At 45.6% G+C, this 25160-nt stretch overlaps 4 protein-coding genes across 6 annotated transcripts; 3 read left to right on the top strand and 1 right to left on the bottom strand.

Moving 5' to 3' along the window:
- The first annotated feature begins 31 nt into the window (after positions 1 to 31).
- Positions 32 to 10813, top strand: LOC111595326 (activated Cdc42 kinase-like). 2 transcript variants are annotated; one of them, XM_023308985.2, is made up of 8 exons: positions 32 to 68; positions 1060 to 1129; positions 1459 to 1864; positions 1947 to 3032; positions 3099 to 3832; positions 3896 to 4130; positions 8480 to 9958; positions 10023 to 10813. In XM_023308985.2, exons 1-8 carry the CDS (start codon positions 65 to 67, stop codon positions 10212 to 10214), a joined length of 4206 nt encoding a protein of 1401 aa, XP_023164753.2. In that variant the 5' UTR covers positions 32 to 64; the 3' UTR covers positions 10215 to 10813. The 2 variants fall into 2 exon arrangements, with proteins under 2 accessions (XP_023164753.2, XP_023164751.2); XM_023308983.2 differs by lacking the exons at positions 8480 to 9958; positions 10023 to 10813 and adding an exon at positions 4374 to 6385.
- A 1549-nt stretch (positions 10814 to 12362) lies between these two features.
- LOC111595327 (condensin complex subunit 3) lies at positions 12363 to 18164 on the bottom strand. Of its 2 annotated transcripts, XM_023308987.2 has the most exons (11): positions 18029 to 18164; positions 17753 to 17904; positions 17352 to 17689; positions 17090 to 17266; positions 16204 to 17024; positions 15493 to 16141; positions 14933 to 15428; positions 14493 to 14872; positions 13776 to 14435; positions 13553 to 13702; positions 12363 to 13102 (listed from the first exon to the last, which is right to left on the bottom strand). In XM_023308987.2, the coding sequence occupies exons 3-11, from the start codon at positions 17622 to 17624 to the stop codon at positions 12401 to 12403; spliced, it is 4308 nt and encodes a 1435-aa protein (XP_023164755.2). In that variant the 5' UTR covers positions 17625 to 17689; positions 17753 to 17904; positions 18029 to 18164; the 3' UTR covers positions 12363 to 12400. The 2 variants fall into 2 exon arrangements, with proteins under 2 accessions (XP_023164755.2, XP_023164754.2); XM_023308986.2 differs by having other exon boundaries at positions 17352 to 17904.
- Positions 18165 to 18237: 73 nt separating this feature from the next.
- On the top strand, positions 18238 to 21413 carry LOC111595329. Its single transcript, XM_023308989.2, has 4 exons — positions 18238 to 19768; positions 20015 to 20247; positions 20366 to 20759; positions 20811 to 21413. Exons 1-4 carry the CDS (start codon positions 18305 to 18307, stop codon positions 21318 to 21320), a joined length of 2601 nt encoding a protein of 866 aa, XP_023164757.2. The 5' UTR covers positions 18238 to 18304; the 3' UTR covers positions 21321 to 21413.
- Positions 21414 to 21696: 283 nt separating this feature from the next.
- Positions 21697 to 22706, top strand: LOC111595324. Its single transcript, XM_023308981.2, has 3 exons — positions 21697 to 21867; positions 21946 to 22187; positions 22249 to 22706. The coding sequence occupies exons 1-3, from the start codon at positions 21789 to 21791 to the stop codon at positions 22564 to 22566; spliced, it is 639 nt and encodes a 212-aa protein (XP_023164749.1). The 5' UTR covers positions 21697 to 21788; the 3' UTR covers positions 22567 to 22706.
- The last annotated feature ends 2454 nt before the right edge of the window (positions 22707 to 25160 follow it).

Raw genomic sequence — 25160 nt, forward strand, 5'->3', positions numbered from 1 at the left:
TTATAGTTTAAGCTCACACTGGTGAAGATGCAGTACTCCCAAACAATGCACACGCAAAAATAAAATGGGTAAGATTGAGTTAAAAAGTGCAAATGTTTATTGAAAAAGTTGCTGATAGTGTAAACTAACCCCGAAGAAGAATTTGTATGATAAAAAGTGACAGTATAAAATGAAAATGAAAGAGTTTTCGATGCAGGAAAAAACTGTGTCTGCTACGTAGTTGTAGCTTCCGTGCACGTATGTATGTGAGTGCGGTATAAGTGTATGTGTGCGTACGCGTGTGTATTGACCGATCGATTTTATTTTGCAAATTCAAGGACAACTGCAAATCCTGCGGGATAGCTTGTCGGTTTAATTATAGAAGATGTAAACGGGCGGCCTTAAAAGCAACATTTACAACACATAAATGCGTCATCATTGCAGCAACTGCAACTGCAATAACAAACAGTCAAGCGGATGTGGACAGTTTCCATGGAATTTATTATCTCAATGAATGCCGAATGCCGCGTTGATGACTCAAATTGCAAATCCAGAGGTTTTTTAACGGACATTATCAACCAATCTGTGTACACACAAAACAAAAACATACATATATATGTACAAATGTGTGTATGTACATGTGTTGCGCGTTGTTTCCTTTACAAAGGCAAACAAAAAAAGACAAATGCTGCGGGTTGAGGCCAGCAGCAGCAACGGCAATCAGAATTTTGTGTCAGTGCGTGTATATATGTATATTTAAGTGTATGCGAGTGTGTGTGTGTACGAGGTGGGACTGAAAGATAAAGATATTGAAATGAAAGAATACAAATATTTTAAGGCTGCCACATGAGGGCGCCACTGCCATCAAAGTCAAACAAATGTGTTGGCGTCGTTGCTAGTGGGTGTAAAAGAAATCCATACCACCCACATACACGCACCACTCCATATACCGCACACATGCATAAAAACAGACTGGAGTGCAGCTGTTGTTGGTTCATCGGCTACGTCGCATGCATACTTAAGTTAAATGTGCATTTATAAAAACGAATTTATTTTTATATTTATATGTATCTTCTCCAGAGTGCCCACAAATTGATTTATATGAATTCCTCACCGAGTCCGAATTGCAGCAATACTACAATGCCATCAAGTGAGTTGTGTGACCCAAATAGACCATAGTGTATGTAGCAAGGTATGCTGATCACAAATGCGAGCAAATTTAAATTTCCCCATTTGTGTTAGTTAAGGGAGTCATGAAGTGCAATAAAGTTATTAGTATTTTTTAATACTTTTATTGCCATAACTTAATACCGATTCGTAGAGCATATGTATCGATATGGGTATTTTGACACCAGTGCGGCAAAAGGAAAGGGAAGAAAAGAGCATTTGTGTGATCTGCATGCAAAGCTAAGCTTTGACAAACACGTGACTCATTTAAAATTGTCGTTTGGTTCATTTGTTTCTTTTTTGTGGACCCAGAAACGAATTAAAAATAACGAATGCAGCTCAATTTAAATACGCATCAGATGAGGATTTACGTTTCATTGGCCTGTCGAGGCCGGAAATACGAAGACTGCGCAAGTTCTATGAAAAGCATTTCCCCCACAGTTACCTCAGCAAAATCAAGCGCCTGTTACAAGCGCCCGCCACTATTGTGAAGCGCGAAGATGGGGCTGGGGCTGGTGGGCAGGCAACAAATGAGAACAGCGCCGCTGCAGGGACGACCAACACAGCGACGCGCAATGGCGGCAGCAGCTCGCCGGGCAGCAAGGTGCCCAACAACAAGCACATCATACCGGCTGATTCGATTAGCGTTAATAAACAGCTGGGCATCGGGGAGTTTGGCATTGTGCAGCAGGGCGTTTGGACGAATGGCAGCGAGCGGGTGAGTACAATGTCTGAGCCCCCACTCTCAAGGGCTTCCGGTTGAATTGAGTAATTAATTTTGACTGCTGATTGCTGCACAGATTCAAGTGGCCATCAAGTGCTTGTGCCGCGAGCGCATGCAATCGAATCCCATGGAATTTCTCAAGGAGGCAGCCATAATGCATTCAATTGAGCACGAAAACATTGTGCGCTTGTATGGCGTGGTGCTGGCCACCGATTCCCTGATGCTTGTCACAGAGCTGGCCCATCTACGTTCCTTACTCGAGTGCCTTAAGGATTCCGGCTTGCGCGTCAGCTTTCTCACAATACCCACGCTCTGTGAGTTTGCGCTGCAGATTTGCAATGGCATGCGCTATCTGGAGCAAAAGCGACTGATACATAGGGATTTGGCAGCACGGAATATACTGGTCTTTAGCAAGGACAAGGTGAAGATTTCGGACTTTGGGCTATCACGAGCCCTGGGTGTGGGCAAAGACTACTACAAAACAAACTTCAATGTGAATCTAAAGCTGCCAATTGCCTGGTGTGCACCCGAATGCATCAATTACTTGCGCTTCACCAACGCCTCCGATGTTTGGGCATATGGCGTTTGCCTCTGGGAGATGTTTTCATATGGCTTTCAACCCTGGGCGGCACTGACTGGTCTACAGATACTGGAAGCTATCGACTCGCCCAATTATCAGCGCCTCGAGCAGCCTGACTGCTGTCCACGCGAATATTACACTTTAATGATGAAGTGCTGGCAGGACGATGTCGCCAAGCGGCCCAAGTTTAGCGAAATCTACGAACAACTGCCTGATATGAAGCCCGAACAGCTAAAGGCCGTTGTGAACTGCGTGGAGCCAAAAAAAGATCATTTGTTGTATCGCCAAGGCGATATCATAACTGTACTTGATCGCAACACTGGCACGCCTTTCTGGAAAGGAGTTTTGAGCACCGGAAAGACCGGATTCTTCAATCCCTCAAATACTGTCGCTTTTTTGGAGGGTCTGCCCTGCTCTTCCAATCGCGATTCTTTTAGTCGTGTCGGCGACCATCGCATTAGCAAGCGCAAATTGCGTACGGAAATGATTTCGAAGCCCCAGAATGATTTTAAGCACACCGGACATGTTGGCATTGATGGCGCCACTTTCGGCGACATTGCCTTCCTCGGCAGCTCTCAAAATGTAAATCAAATAACAAATAAGATTCTGGTTTTTACGTATGCTCACCTGTTTCTATTTCTCTTGCAGTACAATCATGTGCCCAAACAGATTGTGACGCCCTACAAACCGTCGGAGGACATTGAGCAGACGCCACTGCTGCTTCCTCCGACGCCCACCAGTCCCGACTCACTGCAAACGGCCAGCGGTTATTTCCCAGAGGGTGCCGGCACCTCTATGAATCCCACATTTATTCCCTCCACGGAGCACACGCCCAAACTAATACCTAGCAATGGGCACAGCTCATTTGACTTTGCCGGCTCCACAAATCCCTTTGCTTCTCACACTTTGGATGAGGAGCAGCTCGCCTATGCGCTGCAGAACAACAATTATGGCGCCGATGGCAAGAGCATCCACTCGGAGCCCAACTGGCGGGCCAGTTCACGTAATACGACTGACGATCCACACGAATATCACGAAATATCTGACGATGAGATTGCTGGAGATAAGCTTGACTTCGGTCCCTCGCTGTTGGATGAGATCAACTCGATGTTTGGCTCAATTAGCGGCGCCTCTGGCAGTCAGCCAAAGTCACCCGACTTCGATCATGTGAACACAAAGAACGAATTCGCTGAGATGTCTGCAAAGTTCAATCACAAAAGCGGCGACAGTAATGGCAACAAGCATGGTCATGGACATGGCCATGGATTGCTGCCCACGTTGTCCAAGAAGAAGGCAGCAACGGGCACTGTAAAGCCCATTTCGGTCAAGGATGAAAAAATACTGAACCACGCCATCGAAATGGCCAATGAGATTAGCGCCAGGTGCGTTATTCTTGACTTATATGGTATATATAGCTTGACTCATTTCCTATTTCTCTTACACAGATCCATGATTGATTTGGTTACTGATCATGCGCCAGCTACGCACAGTCCGAAGCGCAAGTTCAGTTTTCGTTTTCCGCATTTAAGTAGCGGCAGTGGCGGTGGCGGGGACAAGTCAAGTGGGGTTTTGGGTGGTGCTGCAGGCAGCTCTGCGCTTACGCCCACCCATGGCAATGCCTCGCCTTTCTCAAAGAAGAAGAACTTTACAGAGGAGCTGCAGAGCATACCCGATATACAGGTGAGCTTTAATTAGATTAGATCGACTACTGAGTCCTATGCTAAGTTAATGTAGAGCTAGTTTGGATATTGAAGTGATGTTATGTTTGCTAATCTGGAGGTCTCTTTCTTGTCTACACTCTGCTCTCTTTTCTTCATCATTCGCATTGGCGCGCTCCGTTCATTCCCTTTGCTTTGTTTTGGTTGTCCAATTTGTTCGTTTTTCTTTGCCTTTCGTTTCGTTTTCCCCTCACACATCAAGCAGCGCTTTCGATCGCTAAGCGAGATCAAGAACAGCTCCGACCTGCGCATACCCATCTTTGACAAGGAGAGCTCCGACTTTCTATTTGAGAAGTCCCGCGAGATACTCAGCCGCCCGCTGAACAGAGATCTGAATAACGAGGACTCCAGAGAGCGCGAGCCCAAGAGCATCAATGATAATATTATGGATATTGAGAATACTTTGAAGGCGCTCAATCTCGACTTTATGCACACGTACACGGAGCTGGACAAGAGCGACTCAAACGACACCATTTTGAATGATCAGCTGCCACAGCTGGTGGGGTCCTTGGATGATGGAATCAGCAGTGCCACCGGCAGCCTGAAGTCCGCTGTCTACAGCTACAGCAATGGGGTGCAGACGATGTTTGACTTCAATGCAGCCACCAGTCATCTGGATAAGCATCTGCAGTATATGCATAATCAGGCGCAGCTGCACTGCCAGCAGCCGGAGCAGCAGAAGCTAATCGAGGACAAGCGCAGCAGCACCCCAGATACGGGCTTCGCGTCGCGGGATACGAACATCTCGTTATCGCGCCGCAGCAGCCAGAAGAGCAGCTACAGCCCGCAGGAGAGTTACTTTCCAATGAAGAGCGATGTGCTGTACAGTGCCCCGCCTGTGGTGATGAGCAGTGGGTACGAGCGCTTTGGCAATGGCCACACTAAGCAGATGCTGGCCAGCGCCTCGCCCGTCAAGTCTTGTTTGAATGCCAGCAGCAACTCGGTGTATGCAGCGGCTGCCAAAAGTCATCGTCAGCGTTCCACTTCCTTTAATGAGAGCTTCCAGCCCATTTCGCCGGTGTTGTCGGATGCCAAGCATCGGCAGTTTCGACAGGAGTCACTGCATCAGCAGCAACAACTAGCCCATCACCTGTCACAGCAGCAGCAGCAGCAGCAGCAGGTGCCACTGCCCAGACGTTCTGCCTCCTATAAGCCGCGCTCGATACGGGCGCGCACATTGCGCCGGCTTAGCTACAATCCAATGACACTCGACTCCAGCAGCTCATCCAGCGGCGAGGAGCCAACGAAGCCAAGCTTGGCCCGCTCCGAGTGTGATATACGCGCACGCGTTGCAGGCAGCTCCAGCAGCTCGCTGTGTCGTCGTCGTCGGGCGGGTCTGAATCGGCAGGTGCAGTCCGCCTGCCAGGATGAGCGAGAGACCATCATATCGCCACGCCAGCTGTACGGCTCCAACTCCAGCATCAAGTCAGCGCCTCACTACAATCTGGGCGGCAACAGGCGCAGCTTCCATCGACCTGGCACTGGCTACGAACAGTTCCACTATGACGAGCGCATCTACGACTTTGGGGGACGCGGACCGGGCAATAATTACACAGCGCAGATGGCGCAGCATACGCTGCTAACGGCCACGCAATCGCAGAAGCTTAGTTCCGGCTCGGGATCCTCCTCGGCGGCTTCCTCTGCCGTGGCCACCTACCGCACTGCCACGTCTGCAACTGTAGTGCAGCAGCGACCTATGAGCGGGGTTACGCTGCACGAGTTCGACATTAGTCGGCTCACGGGCAAGAGTCCCACGTCGACCAATTATGTGGGTAGCTCACCGGACGAGCTGAAACAGCAGCGAGACAGCCAGGTCCAGAGCCTGACGCAGCTGGCAGTGAAGCAACAGCTGCCAGTGAAGCCGCAGAGACCCACAGAGTTCCATTGGCCCGAGAAGATTCACGTCTCAGCTGTGCAGCAGCACGAGATGCATTGGCGACAGCTCAAGCAGCAGCAACAGCAACAGCAGCAGCAGCAACTGCTGCAGCCTCAGCAGTTGCCACTGGTGACAACGGCGCGTGACTCGAGCGACAGCAGCTCCTCATCCAGCACCGAGAGCGGAGATGAGTTTCAATTTCGGCGGGAGTTCGTTGCGCCACGGATTCCGCCAAGTCCGGCTCCATAACTAAGGAAAATGCTGAAATATGTTCTCAATTTACTATTCGGGCATGTGCTGTCGGATTAGGGCGTTGCCACGCCCCCACACAGTGTGTGTGTGTGTGCGTTTGAGCGTGTGGTTTGTGTGTGTTGTAGTGTGGTGTGTGTCGCAAGGTGTGTGTGTGTGGGTGGGAGTGTCGGAAGAGTAAATTGTAGAAATATTTACAGCCAATATTTATTAGCGTTTACATAACCTATATATATTATCGATATATATATATATATATTTTGGATTTGAATATTTGAGAGCGTGCCTTATTCGGAAACACGGAAGACCTCTCATAAACGGATGATAATAATAAACGTAATTTGCAGTTACAGTTACAGTTACAGTTACACAGCTGCAGATGCAGTCTACAGTTACAGATTCAGATACATTTCAATTCAATTGAGATTTAACATAAGCAATACGCAAGTCAAGTTCAGGGGCAGCCGCCCCGTCCCCCGCCCACTCCGAAAACAGCTCAATAATAACTAAAGCAATACTAACTAGTCGCAACATATAGTAATAAAGCGGATAACGAAAAAGGACATTAGAAAGTCAGAGCGAAACTTCGGCTGTTCGAAGATTCAATAGCCTTGCAAGCATTTGATATATAAATATATATAGATATATGAAAGTCTGCCAACTGATTCCAAATGGGTTATTTTAGTTGTCCGACAAGCTAAAGCTGTGCAAGGATATCTATGAAACGGAAACTTGGAAAAACAAAGACTCGAATACGATTTAGCTAAACACTCAACTCAACAAAAGGCTTCCAGGTCAAGGCTGCTCTGACGAAAATGTGCTTGAACGAGGCACTGGCAACAAATAGATATTAAAAGACAAAAACAAAACCCTAATGAATTTCCTAAAGATCTCAGATATCACTATTAATTATCATCCACAAAACAGAGCTTGGTTGTCAGAGGAATCGTTGCAAGTAGAAGATCAAAGTGAGGAAAACTAAAAGAAATGAGAGGAGGGAGGAAAGCAGTATTAGCATTTCATTATACACAGGACACTCAGAAAACACCTCACATATCTATATGACAGGGTATTCAAATGAACAACAACAACAACAACACACACAGCTACAACAACAACAACAGTCATCGAAAACACACACAAACACACGCACACTCAACCGTTGACAATCCTTCATTGAAAACACCATTCCCAAAAAAAAAAATTAAAAAATTCTATCATAAAAAAAATATATAAAAAATTGTCCGAAAAAAAAGAAGAAAAGATAACTCGTACATATGCAAATGTGTATTATGTGCCATATCCTTACGCTTGCATTTTTACTATACTATACTATATTATGATCGATATACATACATACATACCTACTATATGGGAGTCGCGCATACCCTGTAAGAGAGACGGGGTATATGGGCTACTTTCGCATATTCAGAGATTTTCAAGTCAAACAATTTTTTTTGATATCTTAGAGCTCCACGTGAGCACTACGAACTTGAATAATGTATTCGAATTAAACGATTTGTCGCATTCTGTGCATTTATTGATAAAGATAACCGAAATACAAAGAAGAAGAAAAACAAAAACAAAAACAAAATTACTTATATACAAAGTTTATATACATACTTACCTATATATAATTACAAATTCATATACATACATATATATTCATATCTTAAAGAAGATCTAAAATATATTAAACTACCAAAAAATGATATTCTAAAGCATGCGTTCGAAGCGTTTCAAAACCTAAATGAGAAAATCTAAACCTAAACTTAAACTTAAACTTAAACTAAAATCTGAAATCGAAAATCGAAAATCTAAAAAGAAAACTTTTTCCAAGTATTATATATACATATTTAAAAAACAAATCGACGAAGAAGAAGAGAAGAAAGAAAAAGAAAATTTATTAAAAGTTTGCATTCTAAGAACCAAACAGAAAACCAATTGGTAATCAAAAAAGTTGTGTATATTTAAAGGGATTTAATAAAGCAAAAGACAAAAAGAACTTCTTTATAGATCTATTATGATATTTCATTAATATTTATGTACAAATTATATATTATGTTGTTTCATTTAGCATTTGTGTTAAGCTCTTTGTATCACTTTCTTTTTTGTTTTTATTTTTGTTTATTATTTAAACTTATTTCTGTGCTTTTCTCCTCTTTTCCCCATTTGAATGTTCACAGGCGCTGATTGGCGAGGAGGGCCGCGAGGCGTACAACAGCCTGATTGAGCGCAAGGGCATGCTGGACATTGGCTCCAGTCCGGCTGCCACGTTGCTGCGCCACATGGACACGGATGAGTTTGAGCTGATGAATGCCAAGACGCTGCCGCGTCGTTTGGGCAGTCAACTCAGCTATCCGCTCACAGCTGCTGCTGCTGCACCAGCTCCTGCTGCAGAGCCATCCGCTGCGGCTGCGACTGCGACTGCGGACTGTGCACGTCCGTTGCAGCGGCTGCAGCCACCGCGACCCATGACGCTGCCTACGCGAGGCGCGGCTCAGCGAGTGCGTCGCGCCGAACAGGCGAGCGTCGTAGAACGGCAGAGCGATGAGAATCGCAATGAATCGTGCGAGAGTCCCAGCTACATGACACACGCCAGCTACAAGTTTCCTGAGCCACAGGAGACGAATGCCTTGCCGCTGCCATCACGCGAGGGCAAGAAGCAGGTGAAGACCAGCGCCAAGCGACACGTGCGCAAATATCCGCTCATCATCCCAGCGAATGGTGTGCAGCGCACGCTCAGCAAGCTGGCAGACTTTGGTGATGCATCGCCACAGCCGCAGCAACAGACGCATCCGCAGCACCAGCAGCAGACCCGCTCCATTGAGGTGGTGGCTGCTGTGCGCTCTAGCAGCGTGCGTCGTCGACCCGATGCCCGGGAGTACGAGAATATGCCAGCCATAGCAGGCGAAGCATCTGCCGCGCATACCTACCAGAATCTCGATAAGCTGGACAAGCAGGCGCCTGCCGATGCGGCTGGGCTGACGGACAGCGCCTCGCTGCAGTTCGAGTCCATACTGGAGGGGGACATGAGCAAGGAGGACATGGTATTGCAGTCACCAGACGTGACCGACGGCTTCTACAACTTCTCCATACAAAAGGAGCATTACAACAAGAGCAAGGATGTCGGCTTCGAGCCTGCTCAAGTCCGGGGGGGTCTTTATGTGAACGACGATGAGTTGCGCAACCTGGACAAGCCGCTGGCTAGCAGCAATAGCTCCACCACCTTGGACTCTGCAGCAGTGCCTCAGGAGATGGCGCCAACTGCAGCCACAGCAGCAGCGGCGGTGGCCGCAGCAGCAGCAGCAACGACTGCAGCAGCAACTGAGGAACCTTTGGAGAGCAGTTGCTCGCGGCGCTTGGCCAGTGCCGACAATGAGCTCGCGGGTAATGCACTCTTCAAAAAGGTGCGCGCTTCCGTTAACCAGGCCATGAATCGAAGCTCCATCAATGGCAACGAGGTGGCGAACAACAACTCAGTGCCTGCGTCAAAGCCCCAAACAGAGGCGGAATATTTTGCAGCAACTGCGGCACGTTTGGCCGACTCCAATTCCGTAAGCTGTGAGGATTTACTGGAGTTCTCCGACAAGAAGCCACGCGGCTGCGAACGTGGCGTCGACTCTGACGAAGTGCGCATCATGGTCAAAGTACTGGGCAAGGACGTAAGTTCAGTTCAAAATTCCTTTTCATCTACCTTAGCTAAAGTATTTCGTGTATTCCACACAGAGCACACCTACACGCTGCCTGGGCGCCCTGGAGTTCATCAATTGGGACGTCCACAAGTCCATTAAGTTGATCAAGCTGCAGAACATACTTGCTGAGACGAATCTTAGTCTGTCCGCTGCATACGAAGCGCTACAGCAGCAGGAGTGGGATCTGCACACAACGGCCGTCAAGCTGAAGGGAGTCAAGCTCTGAGCAATGCGCAAATCGATATATAGATATATAAATATATCATATATTATTTAGATATAAGTGCACACAAACCATGTGCCTGTTGGAAACAACATCATTCTTGGCCTTATTGTCTATGTTTCTAATTGAACACTAAGCATTTAAAGTTCAATATCCTCTATTATATAGTACTATAGTATATAGGACATCCTTAACTCAAACTCAATCACTGCTCAAAATATGTTTCTATTGTATTTCATACTCCTTTCCTACTGTATGAACGAATCTCAGCATGTACTTATCTAATAATGCAATGTATCTAGTTCTTAATTGTACTATGTTAATCTCTATAGCCAGTTTTTCAATCAAAACAGATCAAAAGGATCAATTACCATTAACTAATCCCATTGCTGGCTAGATATGTGGTAAATCATCCTGCAAAGGAGTGCCACGACTCGTTTGCAGCTAAAAATTGTATAAACTGCCACACTCGGTGGCATATGCATCACATGTGTGCAACAGCCACCAGCAGATAGAGCTGCAGCAACAACGCCAGTTAGCGCTAAGGACATAAATATGTAGTGCCTAAAACTGTACGAATTAAGCTTAAAATAAACGAAACAAACTGATTTTTTCTTTAATTTCTAAACCACAAGGACGATTTTAAGCGATTTGACCAGTTGATACTTCTGGTGAGCCCAATTAATTTGACGCCTTAATCGGCATCTTTCTTTAAAAAAAATAGTTCTCTCTATCTCAACTCCTTAAAGGACTTTCGTTCTTGCTGTCGGTAATTATTACTTATGCCACAAGGACACCATTTGGTTCAAAGAACAACCCAAAAGTCATTCAAATGGCTAAGTTATTCAAAATGTTTAGCATTTTTGAAAATTTTTCGAAATTTTTGGTGGAATTCTGAACATCCTTAAATGCTATTTGAAAGTCCTAATTTTTACGTGTTCCTGACCTTCACGTGTCGCCAAAATCATGCACATTAATCACATGCCACAGCTGCAGCCACAATGCCAGTTAGCGCAAAGAAAATAAACATGTCCCGAAAACTGTGTGAATTCGCTTAAAATATACGCAAAAACTCTAAATTTTGCATTTACTCCTAAACCACAAGGACGATTTTGATGAAATTTGACCAGTTGGTACTCCTGGTGACCCCAATTAATTTGACGCTTTAATCGCCAGGATACGCAAGGATACGGCCGAGTTATAAGCATTTTTCTTTTAAAAAATGCTCCACTTTATCTCAGCTTCCTGAAGGACTTTCGTCCTTGTTGTAGCTAATTCCTAATCTGTGCCACAAGGACACCATTTAGTTCAAAGGGCATCCCAAAAGTCATCCAAATGGCCAAGTTATTTGCGATTTTTGGCCATTTTGACAATTTTTCGACCATATCCCTTATAAAAATTTACGTCGAAATTTTTTGTGGAATCCTGGAAATCCTTGAATGCCGATCGATAGTCCTGAACTGTACAAGTTCAAAAAGGTATATATCGCCAAAATCCTAAAGGATATAGGTGAGTTATGGACATATATAAATGTCCTTATTTAGAAAAATAGCTCAAACTCGGCTATATCCTTACGGATTTTTGCGAGACATGGTGCGATAGGATCGTATGGGCATACTACATCTATTGCCATTACAAATTTGTGCCGTTATCTAAGGATGAATATATATCCTTTTTACACATAATCTTTATAGCTCCTGCATCTTCTCGCACATTGTCAAGAGTCCTGTGTCAAACGATAGGTATTCTCCAGGACTAATAACTACCCAAAGGATATTAAGATCGTCCAGCCAGCTGCTGAGTTATTACTATTTTTTTGTTTGTTACAGATATATTAAAGTCCTGGATTCCTAGATGACCCCATAAATTTTTGGTGGCGGTCGATAGAAATTGTCCTTACAATACTAAGGCACTAAGTCCTTGCATCCTGTGCAAGGAAGTCACTGTGCTACAACTATTTTTGTGCAATATTTACAATTGCTCTCAACCGTATCCTTACCGATATTTAAAGGATATATCTCGACTTAATTTACACTTACATTTGTTTAAATAAATATATTCAAACATGACACGTATTATACATGAAACTTACAAGGTTAATGAACATCTAAAACAGATAAAATATTAAAAATATATCTTAATCGAGTAAATTACACAAAACGAAGGGGTGGGGGTCAGAGGAATGGAGACTATTTGTGACGGGTGCGGCTTGCTATGGGGGCTTCTGCTCCACTCAATCGGGTTCGCAGCGTGGAGCGCTTTGAACTGTTTGTGTGTACTGGGCTTCGTTCGGTGGCGTTGCGTTTTTTGTGTGCTGCTTTGTCCTGGCGTACGCGCTTCGGTGTGGATACCTTGAGTTGATCTTCGGTCATGCTCAGCTCTTGGGACACACGTTTGCGGGTCATGCACATGGTATTCATACGCAGTTTGCGCGCCGAATGACGCGTTAATATCCTGGAGACGGGCGTGCTGCTGTTCAGATGGGATGCGGACCGTCTTCTGCTAGCCTGCGGCGACTTGTGATTAGACTTTGAGGCTGCTGTTGGGGCTGTTGCTGGTGGAGGTACAGATACTGATACTGGTACAGGTACAGCTGTTGCAGGTGCCGTGTTCTCCTTGATAGAGGAACAGCTGCTGTCCGTGGGACTGGCTGTGCTCTTTGATGCTGATGTCGCCTTTTCCGCTGGAGCAGCCATTGTCACGCTGCTGCGTCTTCTGGTCACTGGTTTCGCATCAAGTCGTTGCTGTTTGCGCAGATGCGAGATGCGTTCCGAGGACTTTGGCGAATCGCAGGAGGACGGTGAAGATGTCGTTGCACTCACCGACTTGCGTAGTACACGTTTGCGTCCATTGCGCAACGGCGTTTGTATATCGAGGTGAAGCACTTTAAGCTACAAAATCACAAAAGAAAAACAAGATAAATTAAAAAAAGTAAAACAGAAAGCTAATTTAAATAGGCTACTAACTTGCACTAACTAAATAATATTGAACTTATGTGCGGCTTATATTAGTAGACCGGGGCGTAAAGAAAACGACGTTTTGTTTTTGTTTTGTTGAATTGTTAAAAACGTGTTTTTTTTCAGTTCTTTTTTTCAGTCAATGCCAAGTGCATATTGTTTATCATTTGTGCTTAAATTAAACAATGTTCAGGATTTATCTTGGATTATCATCATTTGTTACAGTCTACGTTTTAAACTAAAGCGAATATTATTTTTCGTTTTTGCTGTCTGCTGTCTGCTACTGCTACTGATTGCCTTGCTCTTGATCTGGCTTTGGCTCGAGGACTGGGATTGGGACTGTCGCACTGCCTAGAGCTGCAAGCGCAAGCGCGCGGTACTCACTTTGCTGCCCGTTGGCGATTTGCGCACGCTGCCATTCGCGTTTCGATTGCGCATCGAGCGCAGACGCAGGTGACTCGCATTTACCGCTGTGCTCACTTCTGGCAATGTTTCTGTAGGCGAATCCACAATTATTTCCTCCGATTCATTGCCCTGCACAGAGAAGAAAGCAAAATGCGACTGTTTAGTTTAAGAATTTGACTTGAAGTTGAAGTGAAACACTTACCGACTGGTCTCGAACAGGACTAACCACTTCAACGATTTCGTCTTCGCCTTGAGATTCCACATCCACAAATATATTCTCTTCATCCGCATCAGGTGCTACAACTTTAGTTGATTCGGTCTCTTTTTCGGGCGTTTTTGAGGCACGCGCTATTGCCCGTTCTAGCCGCTGTTTGGTTTTATCCCTACGCAGATAGCGTCGACTGATTTCTTTTACTTCCTGTTGCTGCTTCTCCAATGCCTCCGCTTCTGACGCTGCTGGCGTTTGGGACTCGCCTATGCTTTCGCTATCCGAGGTGTAAAGCGAACGTCGCAAGAACCTCAAGCCAACCTGGTTCTTGGCACCAAAAGTAGTTAGCACAGGTTCCGAAGTCGCTGGCGGGACAGGTGCCGCTTCTGTTGCTGCTGATTCCGTGGCTGCTGCTGTCCCTGCTGTAGTAGCGTCTACAGGTGCAGTGATTTCGCTCTCGGCAACAGCTTGCGCTGCAGGCAGCTGCGCAGGACCCTCCGATGTGGATGCAATTGTTGCTGTGATACTCTCACACTCCTCGGCATCCGCATCGCTGTCATTGCCATCGGGCTTGCGAGCAGGAGGCATGAAGCTGCCGTTTAGCATCTTCTTAAAATCTTCAATGTTTTTAATCATCCGCGGCTCCAGTTCACACTGCAATACAAAGTTGATTCACACAACAGTTAAAACACATTGTTTAAGTTCACTTACGGCGGCAAGCTTGTCGGCCAGCTCATGCATTTCGTCCTTCAGCTGGGAATTGTTGAGCACATTCAGCTTGAGCGCGGTCAGCTCTTTGGTCAGCAGGCGACACATCTCCTTGCGCTCCGTGTAGAAGTTGTGTATGTAGTTCAGAAAACTGAGTGCAATGCGGTTGTGTATATTGCTCTGAGGCGTGCTCGACACTTGCGTTGTTAGGTCGATGAAGAACTTGGTTACATGATCGGGCAGCACATCGTTCAGCACAGAATCGTAGCTGCAGTTCATCACAGACCACACAATGGGCAGCAGGCATGGCTCCAGTAAGTGCTGCAGCTTTTGCTCCACAATATTCTCAAAGAACATACTAAGCACCTGGTTAATTATGGGCTCTACAAGCAATAGGAATCAGTTTAGAAATAGGTTATATTATTATTATTTCTTGTATTTACCCGTGCTTGGATTGAAGTAGCGCTTGAGCAGCTTCTCCAGCACTTCAGGGCGATTGTCTAGATGGCCACGCAGAACTAGGCGACAAAGGCCACGCACAATAGCCAGCAGGATGTTCTTGTCCACAACCTTCTCGACAAAGAAGCCCATCATGCTAATGATGTCCGCATTTTGATCGCTGCTTTGCGATTGATTTCTATCCTCTTCGCCCTCGAAGTCCTGCATGGTGAACAACATGCGCCGATTCGATTTGGGGACCGCAACGGATTGACTCATGTCCATAAAGAAGTCGATACCGTAGTGATCCATTTGTTCGCAAACGCACTGTGCGGATATTTCGCAAAGGCGCAAATTGTTGTTCTTGTAGAACTCATCGACCAGCACGTCGAACACTTCCTTGGTGTACGCCTCGTACAGAATGCTGAACGTGGTGCCGCACTTCATGGACCACTCGAAGATATCCTGCTCCGTCGAAGGCAAATAGCGGCAAATGAAGTCCTGCAATTACAAATGGAAATGGATGTAATGTTTGCTCTAAAATCATATATAGGAGCCGCATTACCTTGTATAGCTTGCATAAGCTGGGATTCAAGCTGTGCACATGCTCAGAGGCGACCATGTAAAAGGATATGTATAATCCCTTGAGGACTCGCTCCTGTTTCGACAGCTTAGGTCGTGTGGGCAACTGCAGCTCGCCATGTTTCTCGAGCAGCGGCTGTATCAGATCTCTATATTCATCCGTCACAATCATCCGTTCATTGGTAACAGCCTGTGCACGCATATATTCCTTTTGCCTGACAAAGTTCTCCTCCATCTCTTCCAGATCAAGAATTCTCACTTTCAGCGACCTGATCTTCATGACCAACGATGTTTCCACATTCTCAAGCAACATATCCGTCAACTCACGATCGTGCACCAAATCGTTTTGCTTCGTATGCAGCTCGCATATGTCATAGATAATAGTTAGAAAATATTGCATACGGGCGGTCACATCGCTCACCAGCTGCTCCATGCAGCGAACGAGCACGGCCACGATTTTGGGATCCAGCAGGCATTCTCTCAGCAGATGCGATATTAGCTCCTTTAGATTGTCACGTCCAATTTCATCCCCCAGATCGTAAGTCTCCAGCATTTCCACTAAAGAGAGGAGCATGCTCTGAAACTCGATCTGAGCAAATTTGTCCATATCTGACTTCTGGAATTGACAGAATCTAACGACGACAAAGATTAGTTGAAGTCGAATTCAGTATTTGCATATGCAATAGGCACTCACTTCTTAACATAGTCACAGAAGATGCTTAGCTCTGGGAGCACTAGTTCAAATTCGTCTGCTTGGATCTTTTGAAAGTAGCCACTGAGGCACTGCCAGTAGAGGACGAGCTCGACAGTGAGCGACTCGGGTGGCACACAACAGTGCAGCTCACAGTCTTCGGTGAGGGGCAGCTGGGCAAGCAAATCACTATGGTCTTTGTGTTGCTCAAAGATCACGAAAAGCATCTGGCGAGCGACTCGTCGAAAGCGCAAGAGTTCATCCTCAGTGGAGTCGAGCTTTAGAGCAGCCACCAGCTGTACATAATTATGCTGATACGATTCGATCCAGGCCTTCAGCATGTATTTAATCACATTCTTGCGCACAGTCTCGGAGCTGTCGTTCAGTCCGCGCTCAATGAGCGTCAGACGCTGAGATACCTTGTAGGAGCGTACAGGATAGTTGCACATGTTGATGTACGTGTGACGACGCACCTTCTCATCCACGTCCCACAGACGTTGCAGTATGTGCGGCACGGTCAAGTAATTGCGACCCATGCACGAAATGATGCACTGCCTCACACTGGACGAGGGATCCGCGCTCAAGTGATACTGATAGGCGCATAAGACCTGATCGTTGGGATGATCGGGCACCTGCAGGCGCTGCATTGCGAGCACAGCCTCTTTACGCACACTGGGCGAGATATCCTTCAGCCTGTCCAGCATATAGTAAAGTATCTGATCGCATTGCGAGTCATCGAGCGCAGCATATGGACCGAGATGTTTTAGTATGAGATTCACAAAGAAACAGATGCGATATCGTATGTGTGGGCTATTCGAAATTGTCTGCAAAAAAAAGCAAACAAAATGTGTAAAAACCCAATTGATAAGAAAGTACAGTAGACACTCACCGATAGTAGCCACGAAAAGGTTTCGGCTAACAGCGGATGTGTTTTCTCCGATTCGAAGCTGGTGACGAACTTGGCACAGAAAGCGAGCGCGGTATTTCCATACTCATTGCTGTCATCTGCCTCCAGAATGGTTTTGAACATCTGGATGAATGTGTAGATGAAGGCATCGTGATCCAGCTGGAATAGAGCATAATTACAGTTAGACTACAATTCCAGCACAGCAACCTGCCTGCCTGCCTGCCTGCTGAGCACAACAACATACCTTGGAGTACAGTTGCTTCATTTCCTTGATGTAGCGCTTGTGAAATGTTTCTGAATTTTGCGCATTCGAGAGGATTGTGTACATTGGCCCTTGACCTGCATAGCGCTGTTCGCTGGCATTGTTGCTGCTGTTGCAGTTGCTGTTGTTTCTGCTGCTGCAAGTCGCAACTGTATTCGATGTGGAGGCAGCATCGGTGCTGCCCTGCTCCTCCGTATTTTCCTTTTCTTTATTTTTTTTGTTGCGCTTCGCATTCGCCCGGACCTTTTTGACCATTGTATTTGTTTTTCCAGCTCTTCACTTTAACGATTTTTCTTAGCTTTTCTTATCTAACTTAATTGCTTTTTTGCTTAATTTATTAGTTTGTCTATTAATTAATTCAAATTGTACACGGCGCAGCTTACTTTACTTTTTCTTGTTAAATGCCAGCGAACAAACACAAGCGTCGCGTTCTTTTGCGCTATGTTTTCCACCCCATTCGCGCTGCCGTTAATATGTTTCATCTTTTTCAATCGCCGGAGCTGCCAACTTGTTGCAAACGCTGCATCGATCACAACTGCTGACGGTTATGTTCAAAATTAAATTTGAAAATTATAAACATATTTCTATTTATAATTCGATAAGTAAATATTAATATTGAAAAATATTTCAATTTGATAATAAAGAGGCATTTTCCTTACAAAAGGTTGTTTATGCTTTAAATGTGATGAGAAAAGCCATGTCAGGCAGCTCATTTCCATTAGCCGTGCTGCGTGACAATTGCTATCGGCTATACAACCATTTCGAATTCTTTTCAATGAGAATTTGCACTTTTTTTACATTATATGAACTGGTAAAAGGAATTTCGAAATAAATCATATCTCTTTTAAATTGTATGAAATAATGCCACTTCAACGCCTTTTCAGTCAGTTACTAAGGAAATCCTTAGAGAATTCAATGATTACTGTTAAATAAAAATGTCGAACGGAACAAAGCGAGTTTACGACGCTCGCGCTAAATATCCCGATCGTGGCAAAACCACTGAAAATTCGTTTAGCGTTCTGAATGTTTCTATAAAAAATCTGCAAACTGCCCTATTGCTGCTTAGCTCCACGGAGGAACCCGTCCTTCAAGCTGTGCTCAGTCATTTGGCAGAGTTTGCTCGCAAGCAGGATCTAAATATATTTGAGCTAAAGCAGCATCTACTGCTGGAGATTCTAATTGATAAGGAACTATTTATCAATGCGGACAGTGTGATAATTCGACGTTTTGCTTTATTTCTCATCACGGTCATCTTGGACAACACGGAACTGGGAGAATATGATGCGGAGAAGACGACGCAGCTGCTCGATGTGGCCTTCAGATTCTATTTAAAAGAGGTCGACGAGTTCTGCATCGAGTATCTGACCTATATAGTAAACTTGTGCCTGCGCGATCCGAAGGTCGCACAGACTATAATTGAGAACATTGAGTTCCTGGAGAAGTTCAAGAATATATTTGTTAGCTCGGATAATCCCGACACGGTTCTTAATTCCATTGAGGCATTGCATAAGATTTTGCAAGTTCAGAGCGCCGAGGAGATGCTAGAGTTTACCACGCTGCCGGGATTCCCGGTCGATCGCATTGTCTGTGAGCTGACCAACGAGTTCCTCGAGATACGTTTGGCTTCCATCAAGGTGCTGAAGACGTTGCTGGCCGATACCAGCGAAGACAGTGTCTTCGATGGTCTTCAACGTTGTTTCTTTGTGCTACAACAGCTGGTGAAGGCCTTCTGCCTGGATCCCAAGGCTCCAGATGCCCTTGGCATCATCGAGGTGCTAGCCACTGCCTTGCGTTCGGCGAAAATGACAAAGCTGTTCTTCGAGCAGAATCTCTTCGATCAGATGGTGGAGAACTTGAAGGAGATTATGGATACTTTGCCATCCGAGGTTGTCTGTGCCATCATCTCGATATTCGCTGAGACAGCCAAGTATCAAAAATATCTGCCTCGCATCCATCAAGCAGACATTACGAACATGTTCATCAAGTGCCTGATGAAGAGCAAACACGAGCCTGCTCCCTTTGTTATCATGGGTATCACTCGCCTGATCGCCCATCCGGAGGCACTCCGTGCAATCATTGGCGAGTATGCTCATGGTGCCATGTTACGGCTAATTAACTTGTTTCGCGCACCTGATGTGTCCATCAAGACACGGGAACAGGCAGCCGAGCTGATCGGAAGTCTGTTGGTTCACGCATTCCGCATCACAGCTGACCAGTTAATAGATCTCGACATATGTGACGCATTAACAACTACCCTAAAGCAGGGATTGCCTGAACTATCGATCGATTTAATACTGTCGCTGCTGGCGATTATCGAGAGTTTGGCTGACAATGACGAGTATCGCGCGATTATGGGCCAAAATGTAGCGCTCACTGAACAGATTGCCCAGCTTCTTATGGTAAATATCATGTATATCTGCTATCTAGTTGGACTTATCGATATACATGTTCATCGATATTCTAATAGCGATACACTCGCTTATCGATTTACAGTTATATCATTTTAATCGAAATATTAACCATACAGACGTTGATATATAGATATATATGTTTATCGATACAAATTTTGTTTGTCACATTTGATTTTTAACGTTGATCGATTCTCTTTATCTATTTAAACTTATCGATTGTCCACTCTTTAACAGCGCTCGTACGCTCACTCAATATTGGTCCATAACATATTTCGTTGTCTTTGTACTATTATCGATGAGGAACCCGTTCGTGAGATTCTACTCGCCAATTACATAGTGTCTTCAATGAAGCGCGCCCTGAAATCTCTTTCAAATCTGGTGAAGACAGCTGTTACCAATTTTATATTGCAGACGACACGGTTCAATGAGTTCGTTGATGCCTACATCGATCGAGGCATCCTGCAGGTGTAAGTTGATCGAGTATTCAAGCGCAGCCAACTTAATAGGGCCAGTCAGTAGACCAGTGTTGCCACAGCGCTGATAACTCTTATTTGCCTTGAGGCTCATTCAGTTATTTCGTCACAGCTTGATGCTCTTCCAGAAGCATGCATTTTGTGTTTCCACGTGGGGTCCGGCAATCGAGAGCATTTTATCCAAGTGCCCGACCATGAAGTTCTGCATTCGCAATTACCTGGGCTTTACGGACATTACGGCTGGGAAGGATTTCTATGTGTCGAAGCGTAAGTTCGACGATTTCTGTTGCTTTCAGGCCATATTGCGATTCGATTGCTCGCCGCTAGAGACAGTGCTGGTGGTAAATTTTGACCGGCCGACAGAATTAGAAGCAGATGTAGTCTGTGTGCCCTCACATTGCCTGCACGCGGCCGACGTTTCGGGCGATCAGAAGTGGTCATATTGCAAGCGGCCAGCTGATAGAAAGCTGCCTGAATACCTCGAAGCTCTCAATGAGACACTGGCCGTGAGTATCTTAGGCCCTGCTAAACCTAGCTAACAGTATTTTTCCGCTCAGTTGAACGGCCTTGTGGAGAACCCGGACAAAATCAGACGCAGCATCGACTTTGAGAATGTGGCCAAACGCAGCAAGATTATAGCCGAAGCTGTGAATAGCGTCATGGGCGAGGATATCAAGATCTTGGACATTAATACAACGGAAGAGTGCTCCCGCCATACGGTGCGCTGTCATCTGGAGCATCTGCGTCAGGTGTACCACACCAATTTCATACCGATCGGCGAGGTGCGCAGCGGCTGTCAGTTTGAGCGTGCTATTCTCTTCAAGGCCTTTGCCGATCAAATCGGTTTGCCCTGCACGCTGCAGCGCAGTGTCGATGGTCGCATGCTCTACAACGAGGTGCCACTGCCTCTCGAAATGGACAAGGATGTGCATTGTGATCAGAAGACTCTCAAATTTATGCCCTGGCGCATGCTGCGTCCCACTCACATTGTCGATCTCATGTACAACGTAGGCGAACTGTATCCCATGCAAAGTCGCCAGGCCTTGCAATATTTGCGCCTCTATTGAGGCCCAAATGTGTAACAGATTTCATTGTTTATTGATTATTCCAAAATTTTAATGTGTACCTACTAATAAATAACCAGAATCAATGGATTGGGTCAAGCGTCTATATAATTAGCTATCTTTTAATATTTACTTGTGATTGTTTTGTTCTCCTTTTTCGCCCTTTTCACTATAGTTTGATTCTCTATCTGGAAGTTTTTTTCGACTGTCCGGGATTTAGATTCAGCTTTCGCCTGTAAAATTCTCAACTTGTTCATGCTGCAGTCACTGGGTTTGTGTCTTTGCTAACCTATGGTTCTGCGCGCCAGTGCGCATGACTCTCTTTTGACAGCTCTTGCATCTCTGACATTCGCTGTCAAATGAAGTGGTTTAACCTCCGCACATAAACAAAAGTTTTCTTAGTCTCTTATAGAATAGCATTTCCAGCTGGCTGAGAAGGCGTCCAATTGTGGTCCAATTGGCGGCCACAATATGTCCAGAGCGCTTCTCACGCTCGCCTACTTTGTGCTCACCTATTGCTCCATTGTATTCACAGCTTGCGTCAATAACGGTAAGTGAAGCGACCTTCAAGCCTCACCTCAACTCGCCAAGGGGAAAATCAATAAAGTTTTGCAATTGCTTTGTTTAGTGACTGGCACAGCCACTACTGGCAGCTCGGCCGCATCGGGACCCAACTCCGCGGGCAGCCTGAGCACCTCGCTGACCAGTGGCGGACACATACATCGCACCGCAGCGGCCATTGAACGGGTGAACAAACTCTGGTGCTATGCCTGCGATACCATGGACGATGGGCCGGGCTGTGTGGATGTGCTCGAACGGAATGAGACGTCCTTGATGAAGAAATGTCAGGGCGAAGAGTTCATCTGCATGGTAGGAACTATTACGCGTATGGCCGCATAAGTGCCCTAACACTCTCTCCTTTTTGCTAAAGGTCAAACGCTTCTCGTACACTACAAGTACTGAGAACTCGACGAGTTCGCCCAAGATGTGGTCGTTGGATCGTCGCTGCGCTGTGAACTGTGAACCCGGTTGCATTGTGATCGGTGAACGCACCAAGCTCTATGCGTGCACATCCTGTTGCGAGGAGTCCTTTTGCAATACGGGTCGGGGTGGCGCTGCTGGCATCTTTCATCGGGAGGCCACGGGCATTGGTACGCGCCTCTTTTGGCTCGCTGCCCCCTGTCTGGTCAACATATCGCTAATGCTTTACAAACGGCATGCCGGCCAAGCGCTCACCCAACTGCAGTAGTACCTCGATATTGAATTAAGTTCTTCCTTGCTCAACATAAACAATTTCAACTCGCTCAACGAGTTTATCTGCCCCTCACTTAAAACCCTATTTTACCTAGAAATAGATTAAGATATACTACTACGTACTATGTACTGTACTCAGCCTTCACACTTCACGATCTGTGCTTGTGTTAGCCAAATGATTAAGGTGTGATAATAAAGGAATCCAAGTGTCAAAATATGAAAGCTTTGCTAATTAAGTTTTCAATCTGTCACAACTAGTTTCAGCTGCTAGTTTAGTAGATACTTTCGTGTCTAAGATAGCCATATTTGTATGATCATTGGGCTTAATGCTCTTTAAGTTTTAATAAGGAACTCTCTGTACCTCGGCGCTGAGGCCAGTTGTGCACTTATAGATTTCTCTGCAGTGATCTTATAGATTTTTGATTATATTCTTTCATATACTTCATGTATCTTATGTTCGTATCCTTCTCTCACAAGGTACTCAAAGTTAGATGCAAATTCTAAATGCATTAAAATTTTATCTCCTATCAGAATTTGCCACTGCATTTAAATTTAGAGCCGATTATTATTATTGCTCTGGAGAACAATTATAATTATCTGAATTGCTAACTGCTATTCTGATATTCTCTCTACAATTGATTCAGTTCACGGTCCCTCCACACATGGTCTGCATTCATTTCCACACACTTCCTATGCCATTTGGGTACATGTGTAGTCCTTTATCCGCTTAGTTGCCGTACTTCAAGCTCCTGAAACCGTTCATTTGGTTTGGTGAATTGCATTACATATCCGTCTGGCCGAGAGTGTCCCTTCTTCCACTCTCCTGCTGCATGCATCCGCCTCTCGCATCCGACAGTCCATATTTCCCACATCATTCACAATCGTGCACATCCGCCCACTTGGCCACTCAAGCCTCACTCTGGGTGGCATTTCCGGGCAGCCAACTTACTACTTGCAGCATGAATTATTTATTGGACAAAGTATTCATAAGCAGACAAAGTGGGTTAGCAGTGGGGGAGCTGGGCGTAGCAGCGACTGGGCTGGAGTAGTTGGAGCTTCTAATCAGCTTCACTCTAATCCTCGCCTCCTCTTCGGCTAATAGGGTTGCCATTAAGAGCAGATTCTTGGCAGATACATATATGGAGGCGTGGCCAGCTCACTTAGTTTAGTGTAGAGAACTCTCTCCCACACACAATTTGTTTTCATCTGTGGACAACTTTCTCTTTGACTTTTAGTTTGTTACATCTCCAGGGCCCAATTGCAATTGTTTTTTCTGGGCTGCCTGTGAGTTATGGCCATAAAGCAAGCAGCTACATCTTGGCTAATAAACCAGAAGACAAATCTGTGCATTTTGTTGCTTAATTTACATAAATGGCCAGCAGCAAATAGGCTGCCCATTCGTAGGAGACTAGAAGACCAGGCCAGGCACTTGGTCTTGGTGTGCCGCAGCGCATTCATCATGAAGAGAGCTGCTCGAGTAGGGGTTGCCGGGGGAAGGGTGGTGGGATAGGGAAGTTGCTGGTTGTCCCCTCTAGTCTATTGGCTTTTTGCTTTATGTGTATGTGTTTTGGCGTTTATTTTGCGGCTTTCATGTCGTAAATCTTCATCAGACGGCAAATTACGTGGTTGCCAGTCAGCCAGCAGTAACGCAGGTTCTCCACACTTTCTCTTACTCACTCTACCTTTCTCCGACTCTCACTCTTTCTGTCTCTGTCTGTTCGTCTGGGCCCAGTTTTTGCAGCGGCATATCTGGTAAACAATAAACTGACCGCAATGCCTGGCATTCGGCCTGTGGGTGGTAAAAACAATAAAGCGGTGACAAAAACCAAACAAACAACAGCAACAACAGCAGTAACAGCAGCAGCAACAACAACAACCAGCAGCAACATCCCATTGACAACAGTTTCATTTATGAAAAATAATAGCCGAAGCGGCAGCAATATGCGAAATTTATTATTATATTTGCGTTGCGCCACAAAAATGCAAACGTTACCAACGCCTGCACCACATCCAGCTCCTGCTCAGTCTCTTAATGTTGACCCAGACCTCAATATAAAGGTTCCCGGTTGATTCGTTGTCAGTGCGCACGATGCCAATGGGCAGCTGGAGTACGGCGGCAACATTCAGAAGCAATAGTAGGAGAAGGAGCAGCAGCAGCAGCAGCAGCAGCAGCAGCAGCAGCAGCAGCAATAAGGCTGCGCAGCAATTGTTATTGTTGTTTTTGATGTTGCTGCTGCTGCTGTTCTTTGTTGTTGTTCGTTTTATTCATTCATTATTATTGCTACTTTGGCGTTGTTGTTTTGCTGTGTGATTGCTGGCGACACGCTTATGTTGTTGCTGTGCTGCTTGCTCGTTATTATTGTTGCTGCTGCTGCTGCTGCTCTTGTTGTTGCTTCGGCAAGTTCACAAAGAAATTTCAATTAAAATGCAACAATGCCGCACTCCATCATCAGCGTGCCAAGCTGACAAACAGCGCACATAGCGCCCTCCCGCCTCGTCTCTCTCGCTCTCACGCTTGCTTGCAGTGTTGTGCAACGGAATGTAACAAACGCTAGTAAAAAAAACTAGCCACCCAATTGCTGAAACAGC

This window comes from Drosophila hydei, unplaced genomic scaffold (assembly GCF_003285905.1).
Source record: "Drosophila hydei strain 15085-1641.00,03,60 unplaced genomic scaffold, DhydRS2 tig00008122-arrow-pilon, whole genome shotgun sequence".
Taxonomy (NCBI): Eukaryota; Metazoa; Arthropoda; class Insecta; order Diptera; family Drosophilidae; genus Drosophila; species Drosophila hydei.